We start from the raw sequence: 20,287 nt of genomic DNA, 5'->3' as shown, positions 1-20,287 counted from the left end.
CAATTTACTAAGGTGATGGCTGTATACTCTCGGCATGTTCGGTTACATACTTAGAATGGGTGACTCTATGGTATGCAAACTGTCTCAATAAACAGTTTGAAAAGACTTTGTGATTTTGTTTACATTATATGTTCTAAGAGACAAAATTATTCAGAAGAGCTATAAACAAAGCCAATGGCTTGCAGAGTTGAAAGGTAATAGTGTGATTACAAGGAAAGAACTTCAGTGTTTCTCAGGTGACTGCACTGATTTGGGGTAAATGGGAAGGCGCTTACAGAAATCTACATATGTGCTATAAAATCCACCAAATTGTACATTAGAAAACATTAATTTTACCTGTAAATCTGTTCAAAATATTACTGAAAATGTCAAAACCAACCAAAGAAAAGGCCTTTTCCTCCCAAGAATTTATTCCTAAAATCATTAAGGAAAGTAATCAGAAAAGGAAGGCATCATAGAGTAGGCCAGCTGCCGGGTGTTCAGTGCTGGGCTCAGGCTTTGAAGCCACCCTGCTTAACACAGCCTCACACTTGAAAGGCACTTGTAAAATGACCTACAACAGGCTGTCAAATATACTAAGAGTGGTGGAAACTAGGCTACTGAAGAGAGAAAAACTAAAATAAACCCGTAAGATTAGAACTGGGTATCTAATGGGAACTCATGATTTCCAGTGTGCACGTAGAGGTTTCATGTTTGCATGACAAACACACATCAGTAGTGTTCATACACCAGCATGCACATCTTGCTTTTAAAAACATATATCTACTAAAGAGAACCAGAATCAGGTTGTTTAGCAAAATGCTTGATTATTGGACTATGGCAGGGAATGTCTAAGTCTGTAGAGTTAAGAAATTGCTCAAATAATGATGTAAACATGTCAAAGGGCAGAGAAGCCACCTAGACTGGTTTTACACTAGCCAAATTATATAATTTTAAGCATAAAAATAATGATAGTAATTTTTACCCCCTGAATGAAGCAGTAATAAATAAGTTCAAAGTTTGGTTAGAATCAAGAGGTGCTTTAAAACTAGTTTCCCACAAAACACCCAAAACTTGGTGAAGAAACCCAGCAGATACTACCTAATTCCCTGACCAAGGCAACACTGTCAGCATCAGCAATAGGGTGAAATTCTTAATTCATGACAGGGAACAGGACACAGGAATACTGTAGACAACAGACCTCATCCTGAACAGTCAACAGACAAAATTTCCATCATTTTCAAGTGCAAAACTTAAGCTAGGCACAGGTGCAGACCTGTAATCACAGGGTCTGGGAGCTGAGGCCAGAAAGTATCACCATGAGTTGGAGGCCACACTGCCCAGCAAGATGCTGTCATAAGAAAAGACCAAAGCAGTAAAAGCCAAGGAAAAAGTGGAAACTTGTTCCAGGCTGAAGTAACTTCCAAACATCTGCTGGCACATCACATCCTGAATACAAGACTTTCTTATTTGAAGGACACTGTAGGTATTAGTTCAGCATAATCGGGTATAGGTCTGAGGCCTAAACTGTAGTACCATGTCCATGTTGATTTTCTAACTTTAATGGCTGCATTGTGGAGAGAACATACTTTTTTGAAGAAAAGAAAAAGCAAAATACTGAGGTGACAACATGTCAATTTATTAGAAAAAAAAGTGTAAGATTTTCCATCTCTTAATATTTTACTTGTAAGCTTTTTACATATTTCAATTATTTTTTAAGAATTAAAAAACACAAAAAGGATGAAAGAATTTTTTTTCTAGACCACCTTGTCTGAATCATTAAAATTAAATGAAGCCAGTGACTTATACTCAGTTGTCTAAATTGTTTTCAGACAGTAAGAGGTAATTAACTCATCTGTTGTTAGTTAGGGTTTTATCATTTTTCAATTTCTTGACATAATCACTTAGGCAGCACCAAACCAGTTAGAATTTTTCACTAACTCAAGTTATCCGAAGTACTTCCGTGTACTTTTTTTCCTTTATTAAAAATTTTCCAGTTCTGTACTTTCTGTGTACAGACGAGCATATTTAGACAAAGGGTATGCAATTCTTACTCAGAAATTTACTCAACATTATTTTTGCATCACACACACACAAAAAATATTTTTCCATGAAGGCACCTTTTCATTTCATATGATTTGTACTCCAATGTTTTTGTTAGTAAAAATACAATTAAATATGAAAATGTAGCATATAAAACTTAATGCAGAGCAATAAAAGTTACCATCTATCCACAGGAAAGCTGCTATACCTCCTATGCAAACCATATCTAATGCAGTCTCTCACAGCCATACTGGAGTACACTGCAGTCTCTTCACTGTAGACGGCGGCTGTTGCCCTTCACATCATGAGCTGCATTAAGTTGCCAGCACCTGCCAGGATCCACAAGATAGAGAAAAACTAAGCAACAGCAGTCATTTCTCAAGGTTTGAGAAATCGGGTCCACCCTTTGTGTAGTTCCCTGAGATTTCTGCTCCACTGAAGTCAAAACCAGGATTCTGAAAGACATAAAATATTAAAACTTTCAAGGATAGGTTAAATCCATAATTGACAAAAAACAAAACCAAAAAAGTTGCCAGGCAGTGGTGGCGCACACCTTTAATCCCAGCACTTGGGAGGCAGAGGCAGGCAGATTTTTGAGTTCAAGGCCAGGCTGGTCTACAGAGTGAGTTCCAGGACAGCCAGCAGCCAGGGCTACACAGAGAAACCCTGTCTCGAAAAACCAAAAAAAAAGAAAAGAAAACCCAAAAAAAAAGTCAAAAAATAAAAAACAATATCAAACTTGAAATCACCTAAGGTGATTAAAATTAAGAGGTTCCTTCAACTTTCAGATCTATAAACACTTACAAGACTGATACCTGTATACCTGTGTGACCATGGTAGTAACTGTATAATGAAACATAACTTTCCACTTCACAATCAAATCTGTTTGTGATTTATACAAATAAACAGATTTTATAAGCTCTTTTCCCCTGGATGGCATATTATGGATTGAACACAGGTCCTCTTGTAAACTAAGCAAGTATGCTATGCTAAGCTTTTTAGTTTTAAATTTAATTTTTAATTCTTCTGAGACACGGTGTAGCTATGTCACTCAGGCTGGCCTCGAACTTGAGGTTCTCTTGTCTCACCCTCACAAGTGGCTGGAATTAAAAGTCAGTATCTTCAAGCTCAGCTAACAGTCAGCAAGGTTTTGAAGCTTACTACACGCTATGCAGAGTTCTAAGAGTGATATCTATACTAGCATATTGATACATATTATATATTACCAAGTATTCATTCAAGCTTTAGACTTTTCAGGAGAAATTTCATTTGCTTAATGGGCCTCTTTTGAACTACTAAGAAAATAACATTTAAACAAATGTGGATTTCAAAAATTAGCAAATAAATTGTTCTAGAGGAGCTTACACTGTAGCTGGGAAACACAAATAAGAAACCATAAATATTGAGCACAGAGCTTAGGAAGTCTGACTTGTACAAGACTCAGGTAGTAATCACTTTAGACTCTGCAGACTACATGACCTCTGTCATACTTAACTACAAGAAACTGCTATGTGTAAGATAACATCCTGATGAGTAAACACAGGTACCTCAGTAAAGAGACATACAGTGGGCTGAACTTCCCCAGGCCACATTTTGTCAACCTGACTTAGTGTTAAAGCAGCTAAGTGCTATAAAAAGGGTATAGGAGAAATAACTAGGAGAGAAAATTATAGCCTTCATGGGAGAGTAAAAATGTGTTTTACTGAGCTATGAGCTGAAAGCTACAGAACACTGCAGTCAGAATCAGCGGAGAGCCAGGCATGCTGATTCATACATTTAATCCGAGTACTTGGGAGGCAGAACTCTAAATTGAGGGCCAGCCTGCTACATACGCAGTGAGACGCTGTCTCAGAAAAAGAAAAACCAAAGGAAGGGTAGGGCAAAGAATGATCCCATTAAGAGAAGGAAGAACTTGGAGAATGCTGAGAAGGAAAATGCATTGATATGACTTGCCCTATCAAAACTTCCTCAATTGTTACTGTCTGAGGACTGTGCAAGAGGATAGTTAGCAATTTATTCAAGTAATCCGACCAGAGTGCTAACAAATGGGGAAGTGTGAAGTGGTAACATTGTGAATGGGAGTGGAAGACAATGCTAATGAGATTTCCGAAGAGTCCCCTGGAGGGTGTGCAGGCTGGCATGTAGGACTAAGGGATCTTCTTCATTTGCTCTCCCTGCTTGTTTTATTGAGGGAGGGTCTCTCAATAAACCCAATAAGTAGTCCAGACAGACAGCTTGCCTCAGAGATGCCTTTTCTCTGCCTCGGGAGTGCTGGGATCTAAGGAGGCCACCACACCTGCCCAACTTTTGCATGGTTTCTGGGGATCCTTTAGTAGGCCTCTGGTCTTCATGCTTGCATGGCACGTGCCATAGCCTCTGGGCCTTCTCTGACCCCCTCCTCCCAACCCTTCATCATGAACAACTCGTCTCCATTAAATAAATAAAAAGTAGAATAAATGTGGCAGTGAAATTAGTTTGCTCATCTTGGACATGTAATGCCTGACAGACAGAACTATGAGTATGTGCAACAAGTAACTGAGAAGTCTAGCTCATATACTTGGAAGTAAGCATGATGCTAGTGGAAACTACACACTAAAAGAGATCAAAGAGAATGAGGTAGAGGCAAGAGGTGGGGAATCAAATGAAGGGACATCTCCTTTTTACACTGCATACCTACAGTGGTCCAGTTCTTTAGGTTTATTATTCATGAATTATTGAAGTGGATTCAGCAATCAGGATCTTACAGCAATGCATACATGTGTGAAATTTAAAATCTACTTAATAGGCAATTTTCTAGCCATTCACTTTAAAATTCACCCAAAAGGCTTTTTACAACTGTGTATACCTTATGAATACATGTGCGTTTGGATGGTGTAACTGTACATACTCACTCCTGCATCTGACTTACCTCTTTCTGGAATCGCTCTAATGTAAGTTTTCTCTGCATTTGGTCTTGCACCCAGGGATCAGCTGCATATTCAGATTCTAGAAGAGAAGTCCAACAGTTTGCGGCATCTCTCTTGGTTTTCGTCAGAACAATGCGGACCATTTTTCTATCCTCTAAGAGAAAAAGAAGAAAGACGTTACAGAGAAACTACTGCTCATCATTAAACACTGTATTTTCCAAAGGCTAGTGGATAATTTTGATAAAACAACTGTTCCCAACACTTTTCTCCATCTTTCACAGCTACAAAAACAAGACTTAATATAAAGGAGAAATGATACCATGATCCAATTTTCAAAAGCACAGGAATCATTAACAGATTACGCTTACCCAAAGTCCATGTTCCTTCATCAGCAATTGTAGAATCAAACAATTTCCCCTGGAAAATAAGTATAAGGTAATAAAATTACAGTATTTCATTAAGTTTTACAAATTCTCATCATTAAGATTTGGCTCATTTCAAGCTAAGGTACATCTTAGGCCACTTTTCCCTATTTGTAGGGGCTCAACCTTGAACTCCCTCCTAATGAACGAAAAGGAGTCCAGTTTACAAATCTGACAACTTTACCATGGGGGGGTGGGGGGACAAAACCACAGAGACCACTACACAAAACAGGAGAAGACATACTACTCCTTACGACAGAATGTGAACTTAACATACAAAATGCTGTACCAATTAATATGAACATGACAGGGACTCCTACTAAAACTAGAAAAAAATGTTCTTTTGTTTTCCCCTCTTTCTTTTGTTTGTTTGTTTTTTTTTTTGGGGGGGGGACGAACTCTGTGTATCCCTGGCTGCCCTGGAACTTCCTCTGTAGACCATGAGTCTCAAAATTTCTCCTCAAACTCACAGAAATCCTGTCTCTGTCTCCTGAGTACTGAGATTAAAGGTGTGTACAGCCATCACCTAGTGACTATTTTTTGTAGGATCACTGTCACATACCGGATATCCTGCATGCCAGATATTTTTAACTACAGATTCATAACTGCAAAATAACAGTTATGAAATACCAAGGAAGCTAATTTTATAGTTGGGGGTCACCACAACATGAAGAACGTTATCAAAGGATCACAGCATTAGAAAGGTAGAGAACTCTACCTATGTAGTCATGGAACTGGCTTAGATCTGGCTGGCTGGCCTAATTTGAAGAGATCCACCTATGGTTCCCAAATGCTAGGATTAAAAAGCACGTGCCATAACACCTGCCTTAAAAGTGCTATCTTTTAAAGTCAATGTTATTAAAGCTAGTTTAACTTCTTTTCAGAAGCTGGTACTCAAAAAAGCCAATTTCTTAATAAGAATCTAATCACATATTGAAGAATTGATGTCAAATTAGCTGAGACTAATTTTTTTTCTCCTCCTGCCCAAGGTTACAAAACACAGTATCATGTCTCCACTCACCACTATACTACATAGACATCCAAAAGGCTAGGCATCTAATCTAGGTGTAAAATATAGTCTAATTGTTATGTGAGTCTTAATAAATTCTTAACCAAAAAACAGGGAAGTATGACCAGACTAAATACTTGGTGAAATCAAATAACTTCACACACACCTTTTCATTATCTTGAAGATCAACATGCAAGAAACTTGTTATTTAGAAAACCAATCTGACATCTTTGAAATGTCAGCCCATTAACCTATCCTTGCTTGTAACTCCCTGTATTAGCCTACACCTCATGAATAGAATTCAGAAACCTTTTGTCTAGTCTTTGGGACTCACATGAGTGCCTAGAAGAGGCATTTGTTCTTTTGACCTATTTAGCCGTCTGTCAACAGAAACTTCAGGGTTATTAAAAGCACCCCGAATCTATTTTAGAAATAAAGTGGAAAACAAAATCGTTGCAGTTCTACCCGCGCAATATCTGCTCTGTGGGCGGGGTGCTCCGTAGAGACCCCCCTCGCCAGAACAATTTAAAGCTTTCTTTCTACCAGCCAGGAACTAACCTTGCCACACCCAGCAGTCATCCCTCTGACACCGTGAATTTTAGGGCTCGGGGTGCGGGGAGGCCAGAAGAAGGAATTCGGGACAAGCCCTGGCTTGCTACCTTGAGGATCTCGCGACCACCCACGGCCAGAGCCACGTGCCGACTCTGCAGGCCGCACTGGATGTCCTGCGCGCGAGTGCCCGGGGGGACGTGGACTTCAATGAACACCTCCTCCAGGGTCTGGTACCACTGTCCCCACGGAGTCCCGCAAGGAACCACCCCGCTACGCTCCTCAAACGGGGCAGACATTCTGAAGACCACGCAGGGACACCGCTCCGGGAGAGCACTACAGCGGCGGGACTAGACTCAGTTTGCCCTCGGCGCCTTGGGGTCACTGCACATGCGCAAGAGTCCAAACTGGCGTGTCCGAGTGTACAAATTTTTCCCTTTCAGAGCCCATTTAAGACACTCGCGAGACCGGTGAAAAAGACCGAAGCCTAGAGATGTTGACGTCCAAAGAACACTGACGCTAGAACAAAGGAGGAAAAGTGCCTGCGATCTTTTAACCTGTGTGACGCCAAAATTCCGAGGCTTCCACGGGCCTGTGAAGTGCGCTTGCGCGAACTGTGCTAGCCATTAAAATTGAGTAAAACCAGATGTGATTGGATGGAGTTGTTTGCAGCAGCGAACAAGAACAGTCTCTTATTGGCTACCAGCTTAAACTTACAAACTTCCCTATTGGGTGGCGGTAGAACTCTAGTGCGCATGCTCGTTGGCCCATGCAGGATTGGCCAGATAGGTTTAGGTTTTCTGATTGGCTGACGGAAAGAAGTTGGGGTAAATTTGAATTCGGACGGGCTGACAGTTTGGTGGGGCGTTTGGTTGCTGTTGCATCTGGACCCAGGCGTGAGAATGTCCTTTCCTAAGGCGCCCCTGAAACGATTCAATGACCCTTCGGGTGCGTACGGGTGTGGGAGCAGGGTGGGAAGGGGATGCGCCCTCGTTCCCCAGTCATCCGGAAACCAGATTAGGGCTGGGGCGGTGTTCGTTTTTCTCCAAATTCACGCAATAAACACTTGGCAAACGCAGTATAGGATGGTAGAGATGCGGCTCTAAGTGAAATGGATCCTCCCCGCACACAGCGAGCCTTCAAGCGTGAAATTCTAAAATAAGCCATCAACACCTTGGAGAAGCTACAGCTGGTTGAAGGAGAGTAGGAGTTGGCTGGCACTGTACTTTTTAAAAAGAAGTTACTGTCTTTAGAATTTTCCACATTGACATTACATTCAGATGTAAAAGCATGAAGACCGAGAAATCAGTTCAATAATAACAGCTGCCCAAGGATTGTTTACCACTCATGAAACAATTCTTAAGTAATGTTCAGCATTTTAACGATCAAATACTGGAACTTGGTGCGTAGACAGTGGTAGCGTTTAAAAAGTTAGGATACAGTAATTTTTAATGTTTTCGCCTGTAAGAAATGGATGTTTCCCGACCCAGTGGCCTGGGCTACATAGAAAGACTGTCACTGACCCCATCCTACAACAAATTAATAACAAGCTGTAAGTAAAAGAAAAATGAGACTGAAATCTGCTCAATGATATGAAACTAAATTGGCAGGAATGGAACGGAACTAGAGCCTTGGGTATGAGGTGATAGATGCTAACTGTGCAATTGTTGTAAGGTCTGTAAGTTATTTCTTTGAACAGCCAGACGAGAAAAGTACCAAAGTTGTACTCTTTACAACTGAGAACATTGAGGGAGTTTCTGACTGTAATGAATACAGCCAGCAAATAAGTGATCGAGCCGAACATGAAAGGCTATTTCATACCCTCTGTAGCATGTACTGGTTAATAGTCTACATCTGTGATTTCTGTCACCAATACTCCATGCCCAAGGTCGAGTGAGTGATCGAATTCATGTAGCTCAGTGGCCATACCATTTCCAGGGTATTCAAACAACTTAGGTTCTGCAGAACAGGGTAGATTTTTTTTTGTTTTGAGACAAGGTTGCATGTAGCCCAGGCTAGCCCTGGACTCCTGCTACCACCTTCCAAGTACTGGAACTTAAGGGAACTGCCCAACACACATGGCCCAGCTGCTGTTTGGTTTGAAGGAGCAGTAGTTAAGGCTTACAGTATCAAAGATAATATGTCAGATAGTTAATATTCATGAATCTATGGCAGCTGCTTTTTCTCCCTGAAGGAAACTTAAAGCATCCCGGGAAAAAGGAGGAAGTCTAATGGGTTATTATTATTATTATTATTATTATTGGATTGTTCTCCATATGTCTATAAAATGTCTGGCACAGTATTTTCTGTAGCTTGTCAGACACAACTGATTTTGAGTCCTCATGTGGCTAATTACAAAAGCCTAGTCCATTCTCACATCCCAAACAAGATATTTTTTTCTATACTGCTCAACACAACTATGAGCTAAATACTAGAACAGCAGCAGCTACTCCCAAATTGCAAGAAGTTTTGTCTAATGTAGAGATGGAGTAAATAAATCCTTGTGAAAGCATAAGAAGTCATTGTTAGGAATGATAGATGGTGCTCTGAGGAATTTTATAGCATGATTTTTTGGGGGGACTCTGCAAAAGCTAGAAGTAATGTTCACATTGAGATCTGGAAGGTAAATGAGAATTGGCAGAATAAGATTGAAAGTAGACTATAAATTCTAAATGGCTAGCTAGAAAATATAGAACTCTGGAAGTTTGAAGGTTTTATTTGATGTAGCCCATTACTGAATTAGCTGATTTGATTGTTTTGAATGAGAAAATGTTTATGTCTAAGAGACTCAAACACACATGAAACTATCATATGTAGACACCAAAGACACCAATGCTTCTTAAATGGACATATTTAAAAGTCCCTTCCAACACAGTTGTCTACAGTCCTTAGCTGCAGCTGTGTTGTCACTTGGCAGATTTTCAATGCTCAAGCCTAGAAAGATACATACATACATATGAATTTTATTTATATAAGGCCCATAGTTTCCTGTACTTGCTTTATAAACATATAACAAAATATGAGGTCCAAAACTGTATTCCTCCCATCTGCTTCTTCCCTTTTAGCTTATGTGAAATGGAAGAGAGTTGTTTGTCTCTGACACAACTTGGCTTTTACTGCACTGACAGCTTCTTATGGATACTACTGTTTTCCATTCTGAATGAAGAAAGCAGGGTTATTCTTTGCTCTCTGATTCTAAGGGAAATTTCTGTGGAAAAGCTTGAGTCGTACTGCTTTTGATTTGGCAAGCAGCCAAGAACAAAAGGAAACTTTAGAAGCACATTGTATGCTAGCATCCTATACTTATCATCCAGCCCATACTTTCAAAGGGACAAAGTGCAGTGAAGGAAAGTGCAGTGAAGCTGGGCATCATACTACATGTGAGCTAAGCATCCTGGAAGCCGAAGGGAGGGGACCATGGAGTGGAGGCACACCTAGGTCATACAGTGAGTTCTGGATGAGTAGATTGTGGGTTTCTGCAGAGGCAGATCAAGACCAAAGAAGAAAGAATATTAAGTAAATAAGAGCATCATAGTGTATCAATATATCTTGGATAATATAAGTTTTCTGGAGCAATTTATATTGAATCATCAACAGTGACTGAAAAGAAACTCAAGAGTGAGGGGCAGAGTAGAAGGCTTTATTTGGTTTGTAAGATACAGTTTCTTCTCAAGGGAAAACAAGGCAGGGACTGAATGAAGCATGAATGGAGTTCTGCTTACTGAGTTGCTTGTTATACAACCCAGGCCCACCTGCCCGGGAGTGGACTACCCACAGTCCATCTGGTGAGAGCAGTCCTCAACTTAGATGTCCTCTTCCTATGTGTATAGCACAGTGGTTCTCAACCTGTGAGTCTCCACCCCTTTGGGGTCAAAGAACCCTTTCACGGGGTCACACATTATTATTTAGATATTTATATTACAATTCATGATGGTAACAACATTCAATTATGAAGTTGCAATGAAAATAATTTATGGTTGGGTATCGCTACAATATGAGGAGCTATATTAAAGATTTGCAGCAGGAAGATTGAAAACCACTAGTTTGACTTAAGATTATGAATTCTTGTAGGTATTGCTAATTATACTAATAGTAGTAATAAAATAAGTAGTATTAACTGAAACATTGCTATTTTGTTCTTTCTATAGGTTGTGCTCCATCTCCAGGTGCTTACGATGTTAAAACTTCAGAAGCAGCAAAAGGACCAGTGTCTTTTCAGAAATCACAAAGGTTTAAAAACCAAAGAGGTAATGGGTCCTTAAACAAACGGTGGTTAAAAGGCGTTATAAGCTGACATAAGCGATATGGTTGAAATTTTAAAATGCTTTTGTACTTCTAGAGTTCCGTGGTCAGAAGTAGATCTTAATATCCTTATTTGGTATGTTTATGGAAGAACCGAGTACAAATTTTTTTTTTTTCAGTTAGACTGTATGTAACGAGAGAAATTGAGCAAGATATTTGCAGGTAGTTTTCCTTATGATAATTTGCTTATCCTTTCTATCAGAATGTTGGGACTGTCAAGAAGCGGTTGGAGAACTAGCTCAGTAGTTAAGAACCCATACTGTTCCCTCAGAGGACCTGAGTTGGGTTACCAGCACACAAGTACACACACATCCCCTCCCCCGCCCAACACACACAGAGAAGTGTATTTATTTTAAAAAATAATTTGTCTCTTGAAAATAAAGAATATTGGGAAGCTCTTATGTCTATAACAAATAATTGTGCAAATAATTATTTGAATTAAACAATCCAAAGGAAAGTGTACCATACCATCAGTTACTGTCTGCAGTGAGAAGGTTGGAAATTTTATATTTGGTTAAAACATGTAAACATCAATAGTGGCCATGTTGAGTTTTTTTCTTTTTCTTTTCTTTTCTTTTTTTCAGAATCTCAACAAAATCTTAACATTGACAAAGATACAACTTTGCTTGCTTCGGCTAAAAAAGCAAAGACCTTGGTGTCAAAGGTGAGAAACATCTGTAAGACAATCGGTATATTCTTTGTCACTGACTACATACCTACAAGATGTGTTTGATTAAAATGGCTAAGTGTGTAAATTAAATTTATAAGTAAGGTGGGGTAGAGACAGCTCAATAGGAACAGTCACTGCTCCTCAGAACTCGCTTCAGATCCCAGGACCTGGAGCTGTAGTTAAAAAATATCTATCAGTTAATAGAATAAATATCATTAGAATGCAAGCAGGTTTTCCAGTCCGCCTAAGTTATTAGGGAGTCTCTTTGAATGTGCTCCTGGTTCATAATTACAAAACCATGTCTTTATAGAGATGAATCTGATAGTCACTTTGTAAGCCTTTGCAAACCTGTCATTCTTTGGTTTGCTATCACCATCAGAGTTGTGTGCGTTTGTTTGTTTGTTTATTGTTAGCTTGTCTGATATTTGTTGTGGGGAAGAATAAGTATGAGTGAAAAAAAAGAGAGAGATTAAAATACCAGTGGCCAAACGGTTGTAACTCAAACTTGTACAAGGATACCGTTGATGTATTTAGCAGTTAATAAGGTCTCTTATTCTGTGATATAGAGCTGTGCAGTCCATTGTGGACACGTCTAACATGAATGACTACTGAGTACTTGAAATACAGCTAGTGCCAACTTGTTACTATGTGGCTTGACAAATCTAGAGTCATCTGAGAGGAGGCAACCTCTATAAAATTGACCTTTAGGAAGCAATAGGGCATTCCCTTAATTAGTGATTTGTATGAGGGGGCTTAGTCCGTTGTGGGCCATCCCAGGGCTGCTGGGCGTGGGTACTATAAGAAAGCAGGCTGAGTAAGCCATGAGGAGCAAGCCAGTAAGCAACACCCTGCCAGGGCCTCTTCATCAACTCCTGCCTTCAGCTTCCTATCTTGCTTGAGTACCTACCCTGATTTTCTTCAAGGATAGACTGATAATAAGCAAAATAAACCCTTTCTTCCCCCAAATTGCTTCTGGTCATGGTGTTTCTTCATAGCAATAGTAACCGTAAAGTAGTGTGTGAGCATCTATATGTGCATGCAATGCCCATGAAGGCCAGAAGACAGTATCCAGTACTATGGAGCTGGAGTAACAGATAGTCCATAGTCCTGAGCCACCCAGCATAGATGCTAAGAACCAAAATGGGGTCTGCTAGAAGACCTCTAAGTATTTTTAACTACTGAGCTATCTCTCCTGTCCTGGAACTTTTAAGTTTTTAGTTCTCCTACCTGTTCTGTGTGTGGTTTTGGGAATCAAGCCCAAAGCTTATACATGGTAGGCAACTGATTCACCACTAAACGCAATCCTCTATTTAGATACTTTCTAATTTTTGAGGAAAAACGGTAACTGTATTTTTTATAAAATATACATAAATATGTCTGACAGAATTTTTGGATTTAAACTGGGCAGTGATGGCACACAACTTTAATCTCAGCCCTAAGGAGGCAGACAGGCGGATATCTGAGTTCAAAGCCAGCCTGGTCTGCAGAATGAGTTCTAAAACAGCCAAGGCTATAGAGAGAAACCCTGGCTTGAGAGCCTCCCCAAAAATGCATTTAATTTGATGTGTTATAGGTCTGAAATATGAATACAAATAAGACAACTCAATTGAATTTTTGTACTCTCATAAATTTATGCTAATATTATCAGAAAAATTGAAGTACATATTTGGCTTACATTGTATTTGTATTCCCATATAAATGGGATACAAATGGGATAGTGGACATGTGTTTTTGTGGGAATGGATATGAATGACATGACTTGGATTTTTTGTGAAACAAGTTAAAATTTTTTAATTAATTGGGTATCCATAGATTTACCAAATGATAGACCTTTTTTAGTAGAAAATGCCATCAATTTTGAAGTGAATAAAATTGGACCTTTCTCTCAACTTAGAAACACCTAGAACTAACCTGTTTTTAATACTGTATAGACTACCTTTTTATACACAAGATTATATAAAGATTGTCTTAGATAAATAAATGCCATGAAAACAATCAAAATCATAGGTTATAGGATTACATTTTTTTTTTAACTTCTTTGAATCTAATCAGGTTGGGGAGCTGATAAACTTTAAAATGATTTTTCTTTAAAAGCTTTTTTTGTTGTTGTTGTTAGGTAGCATAATTATTCAAAATATTCTGCTGTCTAGTGTTAAAATGGAAACTGAAGTTTTAGTCATAGAACTCTATATATTATATAAAGAAAAGGCTATTTTTCTAATGGGCTGAAATTTTGAAAACTAAAATATTTCGAAATTTTAAGAACATTTTAGCTGGGAAGTAATGACACTCACCTTTGATTTCAGCACTTGAGAGGCAGAGGGAGGCAGATCTCTGAATTCAAGGTCAGCCTGGTCTACAGAGTGCCAGGTCAGCCAAGGCTACACAGAGAAACCCTGTCTCAAAGAAAACAAAAAACAAAATCCTATTTTCTGTCTCATAAAAAAATGTTTACAAAATATTTCACGACCTTCTACAGTGCTTAAAATAGACACAAAGATGAGTGTGTTAGTGTGCAGTTTCAATCCCAGCCCTTGAAGATTAGATTGTGACTTCATGGTCATTGAGTACTGCGTAGTGAGATGTCTCAAAAGACCAAAAATTAGGGGCTAGAGAAATAGCTCGGTGGCTGCTCTTTCAGGGGACCTAGGCTCAGTTCCCAGCATTCACTTGGCAGTTCACCACAGAAGTGCAGCTCAGAGGATTCAGTGCCCCTTTCTGGCCGCTGCAGGCACCAGGCACACACATGCTCCACAGTCATATAAGCAAGCAAAACACACCAAATGGGAATTCTTTTTTAATTTGGAAGAGGGCCAAAACTAAATAATTATCAGATTGGGCTGTGATGTTTGTGGCATGTAAATTCATAATTGTTCTTTGACTTTTAAACAGAAGGAGTCTCAGAAGAATGATAAAGATGTGAAGAGATTAGAAAAAGAGGTAAGCCATACTTTCAACTTACAGAAAAATAAATGCTATATAACAGAAAGAAAATTATATAGACTTTCAAGCTAAGATTCTAGCAATTTCATATCAGAGCCTTTAGGAAATGGTTCCTTGGCTTAGGCACTGGTCTCTCATATCTAAGGTCTTTATTGAGGCTCCATGGCAATGAGGCTCTTGTGTTTGATGCTTATGCATGCAGTGATTGGCTCGTTATTTGTGGGTGAGTGACACTGCCAAGATTGAGACCTTCTATTTGGATCAGATTTTAGGTTGGCAAGGTGTTTTGTTGGTTTTTGTTTGTTTGTTTTTTGTTTTTTAAGATTTATTATACATATATATATGTACAGCGTTGCTGTGTTCAGACACACCAGAAGAGGGCGTTGGATTCCATTACCGATGGTTATGAGCTACCATGTGGTTGCTGGGAATTGAACTCAGGTCCTCTGGAAGAGCATTCAGTGAGTGCTCTTAACTACTGAGGCATCTCTCCAGCCCAGGTTGACAATCTTTTATCCAGACTTTACTTTTCATGAGCGTGTAGTATACATACTTGTACATATGTGTGTTCACATGTGTGTGGATGTGGAAGCCAGTGTCTTCATAGATTGCTCTCCACCTTCAAATATTGAGGCAGAGTTTTTCAGAAGCTGAGCTCGTCATTTCAGCTCATCTGTCCAGCTAGCTTGCTCCAGAGATCTGTTTCTAGCCAAAGCACTGGGATTAGAAGTGGGCCACAACACCTTAGTGGCATTTACACGATCCTGGAGCTTTAAACTCCCATCCTCAGGTTTCAGCAGCGAGCCCTTGCTAACTATTGACAAATGTTAGCTTCTTTGTTTTTCTGCTGTTTGTTTAACTAGTAGGAACAACGAAACTGATGACCCATGGATGCCTATTAAATTCTACTGAGGACACTGCTTTCTCAAAATATTTAGCACTTCAAGCTATAGTTTGTATAATTAGGACTGGTGAAAACAAGATTGTTGTAAGTTTTAAGTGGCTAAATAGAGCTATCTTACACTTGTAAGTTTATGGCAATTAAAAGTCATTGTATTTGTTGGTGGTGTTTGTATGTGAATGTGACTGTGTCTGTGTATGTTTGAGACACGTTCTCAGTCCGTATCTCTAAATGGCCTGCTAGATCAGCCTGGCCTGAAAAATCACAGACATCCGCCTACTTCTACCTCTCAAGTGCTAATCCTGCATTTATAACATATAGCTTGAAGATGTGTCATAAGGGAAATATGATTATTCCAGTAGCAAGTAAATCCAGTAACAAGTAAGAATATCTGAACACCATATCAAAATGTAAGTTTGCTAGTTTTCAGGCTTCTGGTACCACTAGAAGTGGTACCACAGAGAAGTGTTTATCTTCTCATTTTCTTCCAGATTCGTGTTCTTTTGCAAGAGCGAGGGACCCAGGACAAACGGATCCAGGACATGGAATCTGAGTTGGAAAAGACAGAAGCAAAACTAAATGCAGCAGTCAGAGAAAAAACATCTCTGTCTGCAAGTAATGCTTCACTGGAAAAACGGCTCACTGAACTAACCAGAGCCAACGAGCTACTAAAGTCTAAGGTACTTGAACTCCATGATAACATCAAAACTGAATGGGTGATAAGCACCTTCATGGTTGGCAGGTTAAGCTTTGAAGCTTGCAAGTGTAGATGAGGCTGTTTATTCACTTACACTGTAAGTAAAGTTCTTGCTTTCACCAGTCCTGATCACACAAACCAGAGAGACAGTCTACAATGCTGAATGCTGGTCTCTTTCAAGGAGGCTGGAATGGTTCTGAAAAGAATGGAGTGGATAATGCCAAACCATTAGTCTGGCTCTGACTGTTAAATTAACTACTTAAATGTTAACCTACTTCTGTAAGAGAGTCTTACCTTCTTTTTTTAATTAAAGGAAATTTGGCGTGGGTAAAACAAAATGCAGCTTTTTGTTTTGACGTCTGATATTTTCTCACTCCTGATACTCTCCAGTGCAAATGACCATCAAAGAGTATTAGAGAATCTACATTTTGAAGTCTCTTTTTAAAAAATCTTCCCATGAAAAAGATGTAGCACTGGGCGGTGGTGGCGCACGCCTTTAATACCAGCACTTGGGAGGCAGAGGCAGGCGGATTTCTGAGTTCGAGGCCAGCCTGGTCTACCGAGTGAGTTCCAGGACAGCCAGGACTGTACAGAGAAACCCTGTCTCGAAAAACCAAAAAAAGAAAGAAAGAAAAGATGTAGTATCACATAGGAGTAATACTGCACTCAGAAGCTGAGGCAGAAGGGTTTGAGGCATGCCTACACTACATGGCAACGTGTCTTAACAAAACAAAACTCTTCTAAGGGTTTTCAGAGAATGCAGTCAGAAATAATTAATGGAGTGAGTGTGCTCAACATGTAAATTGTGTTTATAAGTAAGTGATGTCCTAATAGATCCTAAATATAATATGCTTCTGTTGGCCAATGGAAGAAATAGAGGGAAGAGACAAGTCACAGTTGAGTTGAATTCATTATTTATTCAGGCCTGTGATAGGCTTTCATGTAGGATGTACATGCTCATTATATAGATAGTAAAATGTCTATTAGAGCCCAAGGGACATTCTATGTAGAAAGCCTGAGTAGGCACCACATCTTGCATACTTCAGCTGTCCCAGGTAGCTGAGACTAGTCTAGCAAACTTAGTTCTACAAGTCTTTCTGAGGAGGTTTGGCTTAGAAATGACCACTTAGACTGTTTCAAAAATAAACTAGAAAAGCAAAGAAGAAAAGAGAAGACAGTGCTGAGCTCTTCTCTCTGCCACACAATTAATAGCTCCAGTGACAGGTGAAGTAGTCATTTGTTTGCTTGTTTGTTTGTTTGAGACAGGGTTTCTCTGTAGCTCTGACTGTTATGGAACTCACTCTGTAGGCCAAATGAGCCTCAAACTGAGAGATCCATCTGACTCTGTGTCCTGAGAGCTGGATGCAGTTGTTTGCAAAACACGGCCCAGCTCCCTTAGTCAGGATTTAAGTAATTCTTTTTCTTGGTGTTTTGTTTTTTTTGTTTTTGATTTTTGGTCCTTTTTTTTTTTTTTTTTTTTCTCTCCCTGAGACAGGGTCTCTCTGTGTAGCCCTGCTGTCCTGGAACTCACTCTGTAGACCAGGCTGGCCTTGAACTCAGAAATCCACCTGCCTCTGGCTCCCAAGTGCTGTTGATTTTTGGTTCTTTTGTTTTGTTTTTTTGAGACAAGTCTTATGAAGTCCAAGCTGATCTTGAGCTCCTTGTTCATCCTTGCCTCTATCTCTCAAGTACTGAGATGACAGACATCTGTTACCACACTGAGCCTTAAATAATTATATATGTGATGTGACAGAATAGATATCTGAGTTCTTATATGTTTATTGTAGTTTTCTGAAGATAGTCATCAAAAGAACTTAAGAACTCTAAGCCTGGAGTTGATGAAACTCAGAAATAAGAGAGAGACAAAGATGAGGGTGAGTGCTTCCTTTGGTGTGTGACCTGTCTGTTGACTCCAGGGACCTAAGAATGTCTCATTTCCTAAAATAGTCATCTCTGTTGTGCAGAGTATGATGGCTAAACAGGAAGGCATGGAGCTGAAGCTGCAAGCCACTCAGAAGGACCTCGCTGAGTCTAAGGGAAAAATAGTCCAGCTGGAGGGAAAACTGTAAGTGGTACAAAGAAAAAGATTGTTGACTGTGACAATGGCTTAACCTTTTTCCTGCGTTTAACCGTTCTCTCAAAACTGTACAGATTATTAGGGTTCTTTCTTGTTTTTTGTTTTTGTTTTGTTTTGTTTTGTTTGTTTGTTTTTTTGGGTTTTTTTGAGACAGGGTTTCTCTGTGTAGCCCTGGCTGTCCTGGAACTCACTTGGTAGACCAGGCTGGCCTCGAACTCAGAAATCCGCCTGCCTCTGCCTCCCAAGTGCTGGGAGTAAAGGCGTGCACCACCACCGCCTGGCTAATAGGGTTCTTTCTAACGTTTCGGTGTACATGCATATTTTTTTAATGAGGAAAACAAATTAAACATCTGAATCTCTTCATTTCTTTGTAGTGAAAGCAGTCTAGCTTTTTGTGTTACTCAGTCTGTCCTCTCCTTACTGTAGCACACCAACTTCCTGCTCCTGTCTGTGTTAGAACTCATGGACCAAACGTGCCCATGACCAACCATTCCCATGCTGGCCTTCCTCTGCTTCCCCAGCTTCAGTAGCCAGTGGTCTAGGATAATCAAGTTTTTAATTTCACAATTTTGTGCAATCATATGGTATTTGTCTTTCTGTGTCTCCCTTATTTCTTTTGACATAATGAACTCTAGTTCCATCCATGATATCACAAATTGCACTCATTTTATATATGCTTAAATACTATTCCATTCTGTATCATTGATACAGTTTTCTTATCCATTCATCTCTTGAATAGTTGTCCATGGCTTCTATTACATGGCTCTTGTATATAGTGCTGAGGTCAACATGAGACTGTAACCAATACTTCTATATAGTGATTTTGTTTTCTTTGCCTGTATACCCACTAGTGGAATTGTTGATCTTATGGTAGTTTATTTTTAATTTTTTTTTTAATAAAAGAAATCTGTGTTCTGTTTTCCATAACTATGCCAAGTGACTTTCCTATCACCAGTATACAAAGGTTCTTTTTCTTCCACATGCTTACCAGCACTCGTTAACTTCAGTCCTTGTATTTGTCTTCATGTGTGTGAGTATTTTCTCTGTATGTATGTATCTGTACCATATGCATGCTTGGTGCCCATAGGGCTCAGAAGAGAACATTGGATACCCTGGAACTGTAGCAATAGATAGTTGTGATCCCCATGTGAATGCTGGGAATTGAGGTCCTCTGTAAGAGCAATGAGAACTCTTAGCTGCTAAGCAATCTCTCCAGACTCCAAAATCAATCTTCACACACACAAACACCTTTTTTGGTGCAGTGATGGGAAGAGGTTTTGCCTGCAAGTGTATCTGTGCACCATTTGTAGACAGTTTCCACAGGATCTAAAAAGAAATTTTCTATGACTGAAACTATAGCTGTTATTAACCATCATGTGCTACTAGGAACTGAACCTGGGTCATCAGGAAGAGCAGCATATATATGCTCTTAACCACTGATCTACCTCTACAACCCCAGTCCTTTATATAATGATCAGTCTTTTTTTTTAAAGTATATTTTTAATTGAAATTATTTTCTCTTCAGCATCTCCCAGGTACCCTCCTTCTAACCCTTCCTATGGACCCCCTCTTTGAAGTTGATAGTTTCTTTCTTTTATTGTTAGTGTTACACATGTACATCCTGTGTGTGTGTGTGTGTATGTGTGTTTGAGAGAGAAAGAGAGAGAGAGAGAGAGAGAGAGAGAGAGAGAGCATGTGTGCACAAACACACTCAAACACAAATATAAGTTTGTAGGCATTGATTCTGGTTTTTGTTATTTAATGACTATTCTTTGGTGAATTAATACTT

At 39.4% G+C, this 20,287-nt stretch overlaps 2 protein-coding genes across 2 annotated transcripts in view; one reads left to right on the top strand and one right to left on the bottom strand.

Moving 5' to 3' along the window:
• Positions 1-1,597: 1,597 nt before the first annotated feature.
• Positions 1,598-7,508, bottom strand: Nudcd2 (NudC domain containing 2). The gene is made up of 4 exons (XM_028789045.1): positions 7,019-7,508; positions 5,297-5,345; positions 4,931-5,082; positions 1,598-2,477 (listed from the first exon to the last, which is right to left on the bottom strand). The coding sequence occupies exons 1-4, from the start codon at positions 7,205-7,207 to the stop codon at positions 2,394-2,396; spliced, it is 474 nt and encodes a 157-aa protein (XP_028644878.1). The 5' UTR covers positions 7,208-7,508; the 3' UTR covers positions 1,598-2,393.
• A 260-nt stretch (positions 7,509-7,768) lies between these two features.
• Positions 7,769-20,287, top strand: part of Hmmr (hyaluronan mediated motility receptor) — a 28,303-nt gene continuing 15,784 nt past the window's right edge. The window contains exons 1-7 of the mRNA XM_028789046.1: positions 7,769-7,856; positions 11,057-11,155; positions 11,795-11,874; positions 14,773-14,820; positions 16,216-16,404; positions 18,209-18,295; positions 18,386-18,486. Coding sequence (XP_028644879.1) covers positions 7,811-7,856; positions 11,057-11,155; positions 11,795-11,874; positions 14,773-14,820; positions 16,216-16,404; positions 18,209-18,295; positions 18,386-18,486 — 650 coding nt within the window. The 5' untranslated portion in view covers positions 7,769-7,810. The remainder of the gene's footprint in view (positions 7,857-11,056; positions 11,156-11,794; positions 11,875-14,772; positions 14,821-16,215; positions 16,405-18,208; positions 18,296-18,385; positions 18,487-20,287) is intronic.

Source organism: Grammomys surdaster, unplaced genomic scaffold, assembly GCF_004785775.1.
Source record: "Grammomys surdaster isolate TR1022 unplaced genomic scaffold, NIH_TR_1.0 125776, whole genome shotgun sequence".
Classification (NCBI taxonomy): Eukaryota; Metazoa; Chordata; class Mammalia; order Rodentia; family Muridae; genus Grammomys; species Grammomys surdaster.
The sequence above is the reverse complement of the archived record's forward strand: the minus strand, read 5'-3'. Positions and strand labels throughout refer to the sequence as shown.